This window comes from Antechinus flavipes, chromosome 5 (assembly GCF_016432865.1).
Source record: "Antechinus flavipes isolate AdamAnt ecotype Samford, QLD, Australia chromosome 5, AdamAnt_v2, whole genome shotgun sequence".
Lineage (NCBI taxonomy): Eukaryota > Metazoa > Chordata > Mammalia > Dasyuromorphia > Dasyuridae > Antechinus > Antechinus flavipes.
Genome location: NC_067402.1, coordinates 24,295,542 through 24,313,202, shown reverse-complemented (window position 1 = coordinate 24,313,202; position 17,661 = coordinate 24,295,542). Strand labels below are relative to the sequence as shown.

The window sequence follows — 17,661 nt, the reverse complement described above, 5'->3', positions numbered from 1 at the left end:
GATTTTTTTCTCCTTAATATGTCCTACTGTCTCATGAAAACTTGATTTCTTCTTAGTCTATTTTAATTTTCAGGGTGTCCCTTGCTTAGGTAAATTCTATGACTTTCTGTTTAAAACTATTTCTTCTTCAAAATTTCTCCCCAGAGATTTTGTTTCATGTTTTATTTCTTGCTAATTTCTTCTCAGTTTTATTTAGTTTTATAGAAAATCTTTTTTTCCCTTTCAGCTTCTGCTTGCATTTTTATGGTGATAATTCTCTGAGTTGAGTTTTCAGGAATCTCTGGCTCAACAATAATTTTTTATAGTAATTATTTTTTTCTTTAGTTTCCTTATCTCCAGAACTTTAGTCTCCAATTTTTTTTTTATAAGGGCCAGACTCTGTCCCCTATTGTACTTTTACATGGAACCCTGGGGTATCCAAGTGTTATTTGTCATTACAGCTTCTTATTTCCCTGGTTTGAGTTAATACCTTGGTGCTTTCTGGGAGGGAGTACTCCATTCTTGCTGTCTTTTTTTTTTTAAATCCTTTTTAAATAGATGTTCAAAACATTGCCACAATAAGATTAAGTGAGCCTTATGGTATTTAATGGCTAAAAATTATTAAACTTGTAATCCTTAAGAGATCCATAAGTGACTACCTATTTTACCCACTGATAAAGCTAAATTGGTATTATTGAATCATCTTAATATTGTTAAACCCTTTGATGACCTATTTGTGTCCAGATAGTTTGGAGAAATTAGTTCTAGTTTGGGCTGTTGCCAAATGCAATAGGTAGCATAGTGCAGGCAGGGCTTTTTAAACTTTTTCCCACTAGCGACCCCTTTTTACCAGATAAATTTTTATGCTACTACTGTCTTGAAACTAAGGCAGATGTTTCTGGCAAAGTTTGTACATGCACAGTTCGAAGTATGCGTGCTGTGAATTCAAAACCAAGGCTGAAGTGAAGTTGCACAATACAACATTGGGCAAATGCTGCCAGAAACACCTTGGATTCATTACTCATTTGATTTTGAATTAACTTTTGGTCACTGCAGTCAGAAACCTGTTATTGTTCCCAGATTTTTCACATTCTATTGCACAACCCCATGTGTAGTCACAATCCAGTTTAAGAACCTTTGGTATAGTGGATAGAATGCTGGACCTGCAGTCAGGAAGGAGTTCAGATATGCCCTCAGTTCAAATCTGGTCTCAGACACTTAGTTGTGAGATCCAAGGCAAATCATCTAATCTCTGCAATCTTCTATTTCCTAATCTGTAAAATGGGAATTATAATCACACCTACCTTTCAGGGTTGTTTGAGGCTAAAATAAGATAATATTTTTAAAATGCTTTGCAAACTTTAAATTTTTATATAAATGCTAGCTCTTATTATTATATAGCATTACAAAGAACAGAAGGTCCTAGAGTCTACAGTTTTAATCCTACCTTTCTCATGGGAAATTAAAATTTAACAGAATTAATTAAATTAACAGTTTTGATTACTCATCCAGAATAAATTGTTCTTCTGGAATAGTGAGCAAATGATTATTCAAAGGCTATTCTAATTAAATAGAAATTTAACAGGAATTTGTTGTATCAAAATTATAAAAAAAAGGTTATGTGGTTATTTTTCTGAAAGTTTTAACCAGAATATATTAATATAATTGAAAATATACTTATAATTTCTAATTTTGGAGCAATATAAAATTTACTTTAAAAAATTTATCTTTTTCAATTTTTCTTATTTAAAAAAATAAATCCTGTTATGGTAAAGATTCTTTTGCCTCTCAAAATGCTTACTGATTAAAAGTTCAGGAAAATATTTTGCTGCCATAACGAGCCCACTATACAAGTGCTTAAAAGATGAAAATTTTTATGTTGTTTCTCTCTTCATTTTGGAATTCAGCAATCTTGTTTCACTTAAGATGAGGTAAAAACTGCTAAATTTTTATCTATTTTCACACTTCTTTTTTTTTTCCCTTGGCAGGATTTATATTGAAGAAGTTGCTTCAAATCCCTTTTCCCTAAATTATGAGGCTATGAAACATTATATGTATAATGTGATAGTATGATTTTGATAATAATAGATTTTGGAACAGTCCAGATAATTTTCATTTTCCTCAAGACAAAAATAGGCTAGAGCAAAGGCCCAATTCATTTCTTGTAAGTCAGCTTCTGGAATATTTAAAATTTTAAAAAATATGACCCAATAGCTAGAAATAGTTTGATTAAATATTTATCTCATTGGAAGAAAAGATTAATTAAATTAAAACAAGATTTTCAAATTCATATGATAAAGACACCTAATACTGTATATTATACATGTATCATGAACTTGGTATTTTCATATTCTTTTTCAGTTAGGGATATCTTTGAACATTATATTTGAAATAACATACAGAAAGCACAAAAATATTTTTATTCATAAATATAGTTTTAGGTAGGTGTTTATAAATATAAAGTAGCCAAAACACTAATGATTTAGTTCACTGAGTTTATTTATAGTAAAGAAATTACTGATATTATAATGAAGGGACTGGCCAGTATAAACCCATTTCTTGAAGCATATACAGATATTTGTTGCATATATTTTTTCCTTAGAGCCTGTATAGATATGTCTCTAGCTAGTTCTTGTCCAAACAATTGTATGAAGAATAGAGAAAATTTGTTTCCAGCTGTATGAGTGCAGGGCTGCTACTGGGTAGTGACAAAAGTATTCTAATTGAGAGAAATACAAATTAAAACAACTTTTATGTACCATTTCCCATCTATCAGATAAGCTAAAATGACAGAAAAGGAAAATAACAAATACTGGAGGGCATGTGGAAAAATTGGTATGCTAATATATTATTGGTGCAGCTTTGAACTGGTCCAACCATTCTGGAAAACAATTTCTGTGATTACCATTTTTGCCATATATTCTTAGTAAATCCCTTTTTATTTTATTTTATTTTTTTTCTTTCAATAGTATTTTGTGATAACCATGCTAGCACCCAGAATACCTTAGAATCAGCCAGTCAGGAAAAGCAAAAGTCCTTAGTCTTTATTCTTGGTCTTTAGGGATAGAAGTGAAGAGGAGGGAAGTAGGATCTCCGCAATCTCCTTCTTCCTCGTCTACTACCAAAGTGACTCTGGCTAGTCTTACTCCATCCCCTAGTCCCACCTACGATCCTCTGTATACACCAATCATTGAGCCAGCACAGATAGTGGGAAGGGCCATTTTCCAAGCATATGCCCATAGAGCATTGTCCAATCAGTAGTTAGCCTCAAGTGCTTGGCAGTCCTGACCTCAGTGCATTAACTCAGTAATTTCAGCCCTTTATAGTATTTTATTTTCCCAAATATATGCAAAGATAGTTTTCCATATTCACCTTTGCAAAACCTTGTGTTACATATTTTTCTTTCTTTCTTTCCCTCTCCCCTCTTCCCAAGACAGCAAGCAATCGAATATAGATTAAACATGTGCAGTTTTTTTAAACACAGATCAAAAGAGGAAAAAAACATGAGAAAGAAAAAAAAACCAAGCAAATAACAACAACAAAAAGATGAAAATACAATGCTTTGATCCATATTTAGTTTCTGTAGTTCCCTTTCAGGATGTTGATGGCACTTTCTATCACAAATCTATTGGAATTGCTTTGAATCACCTTATTGTTGAAAAGAGCCAAGTCCATCACAGTTGGTCACATAATCTTGTTATTACTGTGTACACTGTATTCCTGGTTTTGCTTGTTAAGCTCAGCATCAGGTCATGTAAGTCTTTGCAGGTTTTTCTGAAATAATCTTGCTTCTCATTTCTTATAGAACAATAATATTCCATTACACTCATATATCATAACTTATTCAGCCATTTCCCAATTGGGGGTATCCATTCAATTTCTAGCTCCTTGTAGCTAGACCCAGTAAAGACTCTGCTGGATCAAAAGGTATGCATATTTTTATAGCCTTTTGGGTATAGTTTCAAATCGCTTTCCAGAATGATTGGATCATTTCACAACTTCAGCAATGCATTAGTGACTCAGTTTTCCACATCTTCAACATTTATTATTATTTTTTCCTGTCATTTTAGGTAATCTGAGAAGTATGAAGTGAAGAGTTATCTTAATTTGCATTTCTCTATTCAATAGTGAGTAAATCCCTTTTTAAAAAGCTAGTAAAATTCATTTAGTTGATTGAAAATAGGGAGCACATTGTTGGGGTCTTGGGACTATAGAGTTAATAACTCTAACCCACTAGGTTACTTCTAGATTCTGAGGAGAGGAGCAGTAGCAGTAGCAATAGCCGTAGTAGCAGCAGCAGCAGCAGTAGTAGTGGTACTAATACTTATTGACCTCTGGGAGATAGCCTATAAATACCTAGTTGTGGAAATAGACTTCTCCTTAGATAGGGGAAGGGGCAAGTATATTAACAACTAAGAGTAAAAAATTCCTAGGCAATTTGAAAAGATGAAAGCATTTCCTACATAAAGTTGAGGAAGTTAATAGAGAAAAGATAAACAGCTTTGTCTTCATAATGATTTCATTAAAATGACAGGGGATTATTAATGAGACTCTTGTTTTTCTCTACCAATTATCTGTTAATCACTAGAACACAGGCACTTTTGGGGAGATTGCCCATATTCTTCTAAAAATCTGTTATAGTAACAGGAATCTGCCTAACCGGAAGGAGGAACATAAAGTCAAGAGGAAGTACCTAAGACCTGCTGTGCTCTATCTACCTCTTGCAGTGTCAGGGCACATGCTACTATCTTAACCTGCTCAACTCTTCCTTTACCTTCTGCATTCCAAACTCTCTTAGACCTTAGGGTCCCTTTGCTAAAAGAAATCTCAGTTTTGAATAAAGAGATTCCTGTCTTGTTAATTATCAGCATACCCCCGAGTCTAATCAACATTACTCATTAGTGCTCATCAATTGGTCTGACTGGAAGCAAGCTGGGTAGGGTGAGTCATTTTATTCTCTTCTCTATAAACTGCTAGAAGGTAACAATGTCAGTTATAATTGCAGTATTGCCAGGGAAGACAGCCTGTCAACTTCTTACTGGCTAGGCAAATTGAGGGAAATAGATTGATACATCATGACTGTGGAATTCATGAAAATTCTAGGTCCTAATTCTGGGCTCCTAAAGCATATTGAAACAAATAAGGAACCAAAAACAGAATGCAAAGGACTAGTGCTGTCCAAAAGTGACTTCTGAAAGGGACTTTCCTGAAATAGGCCAGGATGGCCTCCAGCAAAAGGTTCTGTGCATTCGCTCTACCCTTTATACAGTGATCTTGGGGTCTCCACTGAGACAGCTACGTATTCCTCCTTGGTGGTGAGTTCTTTTAATGACAAAAATTCTCAGGGTACCTTAGCCCTGGCCCCTTCCTTGCTTCTCCAGGTTCCTTATACTTGACTCTGTACTTTATGATGCAGCTGTGTTGGCCTCCTGGTGGTTCCTTGAACATGACACTCCATCTCTTGATTCCATGGTTTTGTCCAGGATTTCTTCCATTCCTGCTTTATTAGAATTTATTAGTTTATTGCGTGCAGGGCAAAGACATCCTCAGCTTCCTAGATCTTGTATGGTTTCTTTTTACCAGAAGATTCATAAGAGGGTAAAGGGAGAAGGAAGGACCATGTAGCAAATGTTCTCTTTCCCAGAGAATTATTTAAAAGTAGGAAGCACAGGATCATAAGACTATAAAGGGATCTAATGCTTGTTTTTACATTTTGACCAACTTTTTATTTTTGTGGAGCTAGGCAATTTGCAGTTGCTGAAGTAATTGGTATTAGAGCCTAGTCTTGTTAGCATTTTAATTGTATTGACCTTCCTGTGAATACCCACTGCTGCTATTAAAGGATTTCTATTTTCTCTAGGTGATGTGTAGCTTAACATAACTAGTCCCAAGAAAGAACCAGATTAGCTAATTCTGGAAAAAGAGGGAACGTTCTTTCCCAGAGTAAGAAATTCTTCACCTTTATTATTGGTGGCAAGGAGAGATCAAGGCTTTCCCTATAGTTGCCTTCTGACAATCACTTCCCTAGATAATGCTAGTGAATGAGGCTGCCAGCTTCTAAGTTTTATTTCTGCATCACTGTGGTTCATGAGTTCTAGTGACAGTTCAAGAAAACTCAGGTATTAAAAAAGACAAGAAAACAATATAAATAAAGAGAACGAAAGTTACTTAGTGAAATTTTAAGAAAATTACATTTTCTTATTAATAGTGAAATCATGTTTATTAAGTTGTGTACTCCATTGTTACATAAAGCTTAAAAAGAATGGAAACATTCATTTATGTATAGAAAAATTCGTACTTCAAAACTTTAATATGCTTAGTACATGCCTGGTATGTACGAGACAATTGGAGGATACATGATATAAATTATGCTCCTTAGCTTCCAAAAGTTTATGTTAGTGGGTTTTTTAAACAACTGAAAACAAGACCAAAAACTGTTGAACATGTCAGTCTTAATCATAAATTACAAATGAGGTAGGTGTTCACTAAAAATGCAAAACAAAAAGTAAACCCTTAAAATTAAAATAGCAAAAGTTTATAGTTAGTGATGAAGCTACTGTTGTTTTCCTAATCTCAGGACAGTTACATCATCTAGGATATTCCTTAGTTAAAAATGAATATGTTCCTTTTAATAGCAGAAGTAGCAAGCAAAAGAATAATGACTGTGCTTTGTTTAGAAAACAATTATTATTTTTCTCATTCACTTATAAACAATTTTTATTATAAGTAGACATTTATCTTCATTCCTAAGGTTTATGTATTTATTCACACTATCTCATTAAATTCTGATGTCGTACAGAACTCCTTTGCTGTGTTGTAATCTTACCATCTGGAATACATCAGTCACATTATAATAAAAATTGATGCTTCACAAGAATTCATATTGGACATACTCTATTTTTAAAGACCTGTATCCTGTTGAACAAGGAAACTTCACAACCTTTCAGTTTAAGAAAAATTGGTTTTCCTTTCTAATTTTTTATTTCTTAGTTCTTCCATGGTACCTTGAAGTAATATCCAGGGACTACAGGAATTTACAGGAAATTTTGACAATTCTTCTAGGATTTTTTTCCAGTTTAGTTTCATTCACTTGTCTAGCCAATTTCATTTTAATGTAGTAAATACCTGTAATGATTACAGTATATAAAGTTGTTAGGAATTATTTTGGGAGGTGCCACAGAGAATGGCAGTCTGTTTTCATTTAATAAATTCAATTTAACTAGCAATGACTTTTAATACAATATTGAAAAAAAGTAATTTCTTATCCATCTGTTCTGTAGAATATTCAGCCAGCTCCAGATGCTATACAGGAAGTAGAAAAGAAACTGAGCAGGATCATGTGAAATGATAGTCAACAACATTTAGTTTCCTCGCTGACTGTAGAGCATTATTCTAGATTCTTTGCAAAAATATTCAGAAGAAATAAGACATAACTCTAGAGAATCTCTTTTGAAAATATTTCTTTTTTTCTAACTTAGATCTCTCAATCTATAGTTTATGTTCTTTTTCTTTTTTTTTAAGCTTATTTTTTTCCCTCAGTGGAGATGAATGACCATCATCCTAGAAGTGTATTATCTTTGTGTTAAATTATCCCGATTTCTTTAGCTATTCCTTACTTTGTATTCTAAAGCTAATTATTTTTGTGGCTCTCCAATGAATGATCTACTTTTTAATGATACTTAATTTTTGCAATCCGGAATCAAACTTAATTAAACAGAAAATATTTTCTATAATTAAAAATGTTAAGAATTATCTTCAAAACACCTCTAATTTGGCAATACTTTTTAAGCTAAAGTTTGAACCAGATATCATCTTTGGGAGCAACTTTTAAAAACTATAAAACTGTTGTTTTCTTAGCCCCATTTCCATTCTACTCTGACACCTCATCTTCCTCTGTACATGACAATCACTTTGAAGTCAAATGGAATTCCTTATGTTAAAGAAATGGATAACAGAAGGAAATGAGAATCTGGCCTCAAGAGAGTAAGCGTTTTATAATCTATACAAGAAATACTATTAACCTGGAAGAACAAACTGAATGTTATATCAAACATAAAATAATTGAGAGATTTAAGTTGGTACATTTAAAAATAAGTGTCAATGTTAGAGTAATAAGGACATTTTCTTGATGTTAATTTATCCTTTCAGTACTATTCATCATGAGTCCTGGCTTCCCTAAGAAGATCTGACAATTTTATCTATAACTTAAAAGTAATCTTTTTAATCCCTTTTACATTGTATAATAGACTATCATAGTGGATTTTTCCTAAGCTTTTCACTCATGAAGTGTCATTGACTTAGAATACTTTCTCCTACCTAGCAATCTGATGTCACAGAGAAGGACAAAGTCTTGGACAATTGAAAAATAGAGAAAGTGCAGGCTATTTCTGCTTTGTTTTCTTCTGTTTCAATTCAAAATGGATTTTGAAATTAGAAGCTTGCCATGTAGCTGCAATTTTAAATCTGTATATCCACTCACACAAAGTATTCTTATTACCTATAGCTCATACATTTACAATTCATGAGTTTTGACCTAGATATAATGCCACACAAATTGAAAAAGTGTTTTTGTACATAGAAATTCTGTTCAATTTTGCCTTTATGAAATACCACAGTATGTAGAACAGCAAGAATGGCATCTCAATACAAGGAGAAAACAGAATTATCACAGAAATAGAGAAAAAGGAAATTGTCAAAAGTACTACATTTGTAATGAAATTTGTGAAAGAAATTTATGATGTTCACATATAGTGTGTGTATATATATGCATATACATATGCTTACATTTACATATAATAATTCATAGCCTTTGACAATCTGATAAGAATTGAAAACTGAAAAATGAGTATAAGATTTCAGTTTATCTATTCAGATACATATGATCTACAGTTTTATTCATACATCATTTCATTAGTCCTAAATGAATAAATATTATACCCTAACAACACCATTTAATTTCAAGTATTTCTTTTCAATTAAAAATTGACCAAAAATCTCTGTCTTCCTTAGCTTAGAAGAAATATAAGACAGGAGTTTTAATTTATATATTTGCATTAACTCCACACAGGAAAATCCAAGTGGATGAAAAATGTCTACTGTATGGATTGTGATATACAATAGAATGGACAACTCATAGAACTGATCATTGGTACATATATTTTGGATATATGAACAATAAGCTGGGTCCAGAGTTGTACAAGGCAAAGACATTGTAGATTATCTTTAAGTCATTGCACAAAGCTTCTATGCTTTCATAAAAAAGCTTTTCAGCTTTCCCCTGAAACAAAGGTCAGCCTTCCACTGTGTGCTTAAGAGTTATGGGATATCATAGTCTCTGAGAAATTAAAGGTGCAAATCATTCAAGAACACTGGAGAAGAGTATGGTGGGTGTAAATATACTGCAGAATATTACCCAAAGTAAGCTGTACAAGAGAAGGAAGATAACAGATATTATTAGAAAAATGTATAATCAGGAAAGGACATGGGCCAGTTGCTTAGGAGAGCCATAGTTAACTTATGGATCGACCATGTATCCACATTGGTATCCAATGAAATGTCAAGAAAGTAACGTGGAGAATTTTCTGGAGGACATGGACAAAAGTTTCACAAATTGGAAAGAAATGATTGTATCATAATCCACCCTATTGAAGGGAATACTCTTATCATTGAAGATAACTAGACGGTTCAAGAAGCACATGCCTATTTCTCCATTAGTTTCTTGGACATTACAAAAATAAAAGTATAAGTCCTTGTCTACAATAATCATATGTAAAACAAATAGTGAAAAAGGCAACTAACTTTGGATTTTAGTTTTAATTAATTAATTTGTGACTACCAAGAAGACTGATTCTACAAACTAAGCACAAAGACTCATCACATTAATTAAGAAATGTATATTGATTATAATCATGCATCATCAGAAACTAGTATAATAAAGTTTTAAATTATGTGTTGAAAATAGATATTAGGAATAGAATCTTATCTTGTTAGTATAATATACTCACAATGAAGAAAATTCTTCTAATGGTATATCCACCTTGCAATATAAAAAATAAATTATAGATTGATGTCAACAGGAAGAGTACAAAGAAGGTAAGCAGAGGAATGTATTTTAGTTTTTATATTGTATACCTTAGTAATTATTTTAAAATTATACTTACATATATGAGTTATATTCTAAATTCTGATAAAAATTAGATCTCTGATTAATAAGTTAAGTAATTTGGGTTTTCTTTTCATTATCTGCACTAGATTTTTCCTAGTTCACAAAATTACATAATCCTTTAATTCTTCGATACATCAAAAAAAATTAAGACTGTATTAGACAGTATTTCATATTCTTTTCCAAAGTACTTTTAAAACTTATTTGATTACTTCCATTTCAATAAAAATTTCATTTAATATCAATGGCAGCATAAAAACTTTAACTTGCTTTTCTACTGTTTGTGCAAAGATTTGTCCTTCATTTTAGTATTGACTATTTTTTTTTTGGTAGTCAAGTCCCTCAACAAGTCTTTTAATGGTCAATTAAAACCATCAAAGAAGGAAAAAATTTTAATGAGTTCCAATCAGATATAGTCTCCTCTTTAGAAGAGATGCTAAGTGTACTTATTATTCTTTTGTAGAAATTCAAGAAGAAAATCCTTATTTTATTGATTGCTTCATCCCTCCATTAGTAAGCTCAGATAAGCATTAGTTTTTTTATCAAAACAGTCAAATTCAATATTTCTAATTTGACAGCTTCAAAAATTGTTTTCTGTATATCTCTAGGATAACTGCAATGTCAGCTTCTGTACAATCTAGTTAATTGCCTAAAACTTTTTGGGTTCAGTTAATCATTAGCATTTCTATTATGGGCCAGAATTTGAAATAAGGTGCTAAGTCAGTGGAATTGATAGAAACAATAGTTATCTAATTTAGCATGGTGCTTAACACTTCTCTAGTTCAGTGTTATAGTTCTACAAGATTCATACCTTTAAGAGATATATAAGCTTGGAGCCTCAACCAGGATTTAGTTGGGGAGATTCAGAAGCCAGAGAAGGCAGGCGGGTATTCAAGCTCTTGGAACCAAGGCCAGACTGAAAGGCTCGACAGAAATTTGCCCAGCCTCAGGAAAAAGATAATAAGGATCTGGACTATAAGAAAGCTAACCGGCCCCCTGGAAAGGAGACAAGACTTGGAAAGAGACAATAAAGGATTTGGACTTTAATCTTTGGCTGTACTTGTAGTGATTACTGAACTGAAAGGAAGGCTGCCTCCAGAGACCCCAAGAAAACCCCAACAAGAGAATATTACATTTTAGAGAGAATATTACACATTTCAGTATCCACCACATTCAAAGTACTATACTACGTACAGTTATGCTGATGCCTGTCTTATTTTCTCCTTTTTCTCTAGGAAGACAACTAATGTAATAAGGATCATTTTTTTTAGTAGAAAAAATGTTTTTGCATATGGGGTATAGCATTATAAACTTGAGACAACTCATAAACCAAAAGGTTAACTGCCATATCTATCACCCATCTCTGCAAAATTTATATGGAACATCCATCCAATTAAAACCAACATGTTCTTCATGAAATGTCATCCAAGTTTTTTCAAGATGACCTCTGGACTGCATGCTTGTCTTGAAATGTCCTCAAAAGGCCCAGTCAATGATTAGATGGCATGATAAAACCCCAGAATCCATTCAAATAGCAGGGAAAAGAGAACAAGGAAGAAACTATTTGAATTTTGCCATCTTTCCATATGACTTATCGTCTCTTTCTCTTCCTTGGAAACTATCCTGACCTCCAAAGTTTCCTTGGGCTCTAATACCAAAGCCTTCTTGACTTCTTCTACTGCCTTCTCAGCTACTGCTGAAATTGCTAATAATTGCCCTCTCGGTCTCCCAAGTCACTGGGCGGCCCAGTTCAGAGTAATGTTTTATCCACTGTGCTATCCAGATAGTATTCTATGACGTCAGTCCTGGAGCTCTATCCATTGGGCAACATAACTGTTCCCAAAGGGGGAGGAGAGAAGAATAAATTGGATTGTCTCAAACAACACAAATTAAAGCTATCTGATTCTTGATTTCATTCTACTTTTTTTTCTTTAAAAAGAACTTCAAAGTTAAGGTGGGAAAGAGAACTATTCATAGCAAAATATAATGGAGAGAAAATTCAATCAGAACTATAAATATATATAGATCAAAGTATTATAAAAAGGAGAATGGCAGGCTACATTAGAAAGTAAAACAACAACTTGTTTGTAAGAATCATACTTCATGAAAATGCAATTAAAGGGCTTATTGTAAAATCCATTATCTCTCAGCAGAATCTGAAAAAATGGTAACAATCATGATCTCTGAGAAGAAAACAGTAAAAAGAGAGAAAGGTTAAAGCAGCCAAATAGGGAAACAATATTGTGTTTAAAGTCTCCATAAATAATGAAGTAGAATTACTTTTCTCCTCTCTTCTATCTTCTCTTTCTTCTCCCTCTCTCCTTCCCTTTTTCCATCCCTTCTAGTCTTCACATATAAAATAATAATTATAGGAGGTTTCAATATATTTCTCATAAACTAATAGAAATATAGCAAAGAAGTTAATGATTTAAGCAGAATATTAGAAAAATTAAATATAATATGTATTAATGCCTTAAAAAGAGCAACCCTGTCTCAAGAGTATGTATAAAATCTTAGTTTTTTATTAGACAAATCCTTCCAACAGGCATTATCACCTTCTGTGGCTCTTCTCTGAGTTCAGCACAACTCCACAGAAGTAACCACATGTCATATTTTCAGGCATAATTCAGTCCTCTGCTAGGACAAATATTTCTCTATCATTTGCTGCTGGTCCTGCCCACTGCAGCAGTCTTGAGTATACCTGTCTTTCAGAAGAAAAAAAAGCCTGCTGGCATGCTAGCTGTATTATTTTGTCACAGGATAGAGATCTCTTAATGGAGCTGTAGTAATAATTAACTTATATTAATTTATAATTAAAGTTCAGAGGTAGTTGCTATAGATCTGAATTTCTTTTTTCCTCAGACACTTAAGCTGAGTAAGTGATGGTTCCTCACTTGCTTTGAAGCCTAAATTTTTTCTGAATTCTATCATAAGACCCAAAGAATTTCAATAAGGAAATTGAGGAAGATGGTTCCAATCACCTAGTTCCTTTTCTGCTACATATTAAGTGAGATAATACATGAAAGGAACTTTATAAACCTTAAAGGTCTATATAAATACTACTATGCCATTACTGTGATTATCACACATAAGTTGCTGGAGATGGGTGGGGAAAACAGACTATAAATGTGTACAGGAGAGAGGTAGGAACATTCATGGTATTGCTACAGTAGATTTTCATTTTATAAAATCAATGATATTAGTAGAATGTTTATTTAGTTTAATTACTGATTCAGTATCAATACAACTTCAACTCATCACTATTTTTCTGCATAGTTATCCTGAAGCCATTTCCCATTAATTATTTGTTTATAGCCTCTAGAATATATCTTTTCATGAAATCTTGCTCTAAGCCCCATCCCTCATATCCATCTCAGTTTGGAAAACATAAGAAGCTACACACTGCTCACCATTTTAGTTGTTTATTTTAATTGTACCTTGCCCAGTTTTTCTTCACTTTTTAAACAATTAGCCAACCACGGAAATATAGAACGTCTTTTTAAAAAAATGTAATAACTACCCTTTTGATTCTCCCTAACTACTTATCTTAGAGATTGAACTTTTGGATAAAAATATTTTGGTTATCTCTCACTCTTGCTTGGGCTTTTCTGTCTCTATTGTTATAGTGCTAGTTTCCTCCTGAACTACATTGCATTCTGAGTACCACTGTTAATTTATAATAATATTCTTCTCGGCAAAATAGAATTGAAGGGTAGAACTAAGTAAAGACTGCCTCTTTAATTCAAGAGAAAAAGAGGATTAGAAGGCTGAGTAAATTGGCTATATTTATTTTCGTTAGAGTTCTGTGTGCTCTCTATTATTTCCTAATTCTTAAGTTTCCATTTATAAAATGATGATTCTTTAAGGATCAATGTGATACTTAAAAATAATATATATTTTTTCATAATAACTTTATAATAAAAATTGGAAATTATGTGCCACTAGCACAAATTCATGTAAAAGGAAATTTGATATTTTGTTCACCCTTTAACCAAGTAAATATGAATTCAGAATTTTGCTTACCTTCCAATTTTTTCACTTTTATTTAGAATTACTCTTTTCCTATAAGATGAATAATATTTCTTGTTTTTTAAATAATATTTTATTTTTCCAAATAAACATAAAGATATTTTCAACGTTCATTTTTGAACAAATTTTTCTTCCTCTTCTCCTTTATTTGCCCCTTCCCCAAAACAGAAAGCAATCTCATATAGGTTAAATATGTGCAATTCTTTTAAACATATTTCCATATTTGTCATGTTGTGCAAGAAAAATCAGATCAAAAAGAAAAAAAAAACAAACAAGCAAACAATCATAACCACAAAAAAGTGGAAATATTATGTTTTGATTCATATTCAGTCTCCATCATTCTTTCTTTGGATGTGGATGGCATTTTCCATCCCAAGTCTATTGGAATTGCTTTGAATCACCACATTAAATAATATTTCTTGTTAAGTATGAACTCAGATTAAATACTTTATTTTAGATAGCGTGTGAATAAATAAACACATTTTACAAAGAGTTTGAGTGCCATAAATTAAGAAATGTTCTAGATAGAATCAACTACTTTTTGATTTACATTTTGTAATTTCCTTTCAGTTCAGTTCAGAGGGAATAATTTATCAGCATTTTTTTACTAGCAGTTACAAACACTTATAATTTATTTCTGTAATACAAAAGGAATTGTTTGCTATTGTGTTTTATTTTATTTACTTTTGCTTTTATTTTTTATTTTATTAAAATGTATGAATACGAAATATCTGAGTAATACTACAAAAGTACTAAATCAGTATTGAGAAAATTTAAGTATATGTCTAAAATCCTTGTATTAATATTGACTCAAAGTTGTTCCATAAGCAGCTAGATGACCCAGGAGACAAATAGGTCCTGAGCCTTGGTGCAGCAAGATCCGAGTTTAAATGCAACATCAGACACTTGCTGGCTGTGTGATTTTGGGCAAACTATCTGATATTATTATTTTGCTTCAGTAGCCTCAACTGTAAAATGGGGATAATAGCACCTAATTCACAGTGTTGTTGTGAGGATTAAATGAGATCATCTTTATGAAATGCTTAGCACATTGTCTCGCTCATAGTAGGTGCTAAATAAAGGCTTATTTCATTGCTCCTTCTCTTCTCCCCATTTTTATTATTTTATGCATTTTTCGCTACTCATATATCACTAATTTCAAGATATCACTAAAGTTTTGCCTGCATTTGACTTTGCTGAGTCATAAAGTAGTAAAAATGTATTAGGTGCTTTATTAGGTTAAAAGTTAAGAACTCTTGGCAATTGTACTCTTCTTTTGGTTTCATTATGTTAACTTATTTTTACATTTAGAGGTTTAGTGATAGAAGAGGAAGTCAGTGGGTTAGACTATGTATGTATATATGTTTTCATTTTATATCTTTGATAGACATAATTTTACTGAGTTCTTTACAAGCTGGAGAAAGGGGGGAGTGGGGATGATAAATATTAAATAAAAGAAAACTTCTTGGTAATAATTATAATTGTTGTTAATGACATTCTCTTACACTTATATGTCCATTTTTTCTTTTCTAAATCCTAGGATAAATGCCATTTCTGGGAAGAAAAAAAAAGTTTTATTGCAAGAAATTAAAGAAAATTGAAACAAATGAAGACAACTTATATGTAGACAAAATATGGTTTCAATGTGAGAGTGAGACTTGTTTAAAATGGAGGGTGTTATCTAATGAAGATGCCTCCCAAGTTGATATCGATGAGTCATGGTTTTGCTTTATGAACAATGACCAAAACCACAACACGTGTTCTGCTTCTGAAGAATACTATCCTGAAGAATCTTATGTTCTTAAACATGGGTTTAAATATGTCTATTCACAACTTCCTATAGGAAGTCTAGTCTTGGTGAAATTGTACAATTGGCCAAGGTAAGAATAAAGTTGGAGAAGTCATAAATAGCACCTAAAATTTAAAGCCTAATCATTAACACTCCCAAACAAACAAACCCCAAACTGTATAAATATGATTAATGATATGATTTGGACAACGGGCCTAAATATTAGCCAAAAGTATTTCATGGCTATTTAAAATATATTGAAATGTTAAGTAGAATTTGTCAATTATGTGTTCATTGATTTACCATCTTCAGGATTTATAGGCATTGAGAAATCTAATAGCTTAAAATTCTTTCCTTCCTTCCTTCCTTCCTTCCTTCCTTCCTTCCTTCCTCCTTCCTTCCTTCCTTCCTTCCTTCCTTCCTTCCTTCCTTCCTTCCTTCCTTCCTTCCTTCCTTCCTTCCTTCCTTCCTTTCTTCCTTCTTTCTTTTCTTCCTTTCTGCATTTCAATTACGCCTTGTTCTGTTATAGTCCTTTTTTCCTTTGATAGTTGTGGTTCCAGGAATGCGACTTAACTTGGACACTTTATTAAGTAAACAATTTTTCATAAGTTGGAATCTATGTCACTTGAGTGTCAGTATGCACTCACAGCTCAATTGTATTTTGAAGTAAATTGCTGCTAGAATATCAAATGCTGTTTTAAATACTTCTTTCAAATATACCTGTATACCCCTTCCCATTGCCCATGATATATGATATATCTTAATTTTCTCTTATGAACATGGATAATTAACTAAAACATCTGATTTTAGATATAGAAATGCCCCATAGTGGAAAGTTTTAAAAGTTTCAGTAGTTTGCAGTTTTCCTTCTTTCCATCTCATCCCTTTTGTCTCTGTTAATAGCAATTGATACCCAGTTTTTCATGCTGTGAAATCCAACTACTTTATCAAAGTAGAACTTCAAGCCAGTCAGTGGACACTCTTCATCTATTTGAAATTTTTTTCAATAGACTAAAGGTTTAGGTTTTAGGGCTTTGTTCTTTTGTTTCCTATTATAGGGTGGGTGAGTGATATGGGAATCTTGACAGTGGAGGAGAACCTAATGCTTTATTCACAATGGGACCTAATAAATGCTAATATTATCTCCATTATAGAACCCTCAGAATTTACAATAGCTTGAGATTGTGGTCTTCATTTGCTTGGTATTCTTTGGAAAATTAAAAAAGGTTTTACATTTCCTCCTGTTAAATACACAGTATTCACATAAAATATGGAAGCACTGATATATAAATGCTAGAGCCAATCTCAGAAGAGTTGAGTTTAAGTTCCAGATCTGACACATGTTGGCTGTGTGACTCTGTGTAGGTCACTTACCGGTGTCTTATCAGAATCTTGGTAGAGGTTTTTCCCTAGCTAGAAAATCATAGCTGATAACCAAAAAGTAAGAAAAAAATTCCATAAAAGGCAATCAGGTAAAATGTGCATGTGATATTCCTTTCATTTTATGGCTGACCAGTAAAGATTACAGATCAGGTGTTCAAAGTCTAATATTTTGTGATATAGTTAAGAACATATTCACTTTAACAAATCTTTTACACATATCTAGTAACATGCAATCAACTCTGAAAAAAGTTAAGAACTTTGATCAACACAATGACCAATCACTTTTGATGAAACAAGTTGTCCATTTCCAGATAGAGAA

The 17,661-nt window shown here is 32.4% G+C and overlaps 1 protein-coding gene across 2 annotated transcripts in view; it reads left to right on the top strand.

Moving 5' to 3' along the window:
* ZCWPW2 (zinc finger CW-type and PWWP domain containing 2) overlaps nt 1–17,661 on the top strand; it is a 136,176-nt gene that overhangs the window by 25,732 nt on the left and 92,783 nt on the right. For both annotated transcript variants that reach the window (XM_051963469.1, XM_051963468.1), the window contains one exon: nt 15,711–16,050. In XM_051963469.1, the coding sequence (XP_051819429.1) occupies nt 15,716–16,050 (335 nt within the window). In that variant the 5' untranslated portion in view covers nt 15,711–15,715. The remainder of the gene's footprint in view (nt 1–15,710; nt 16,051–17,661) is intronic.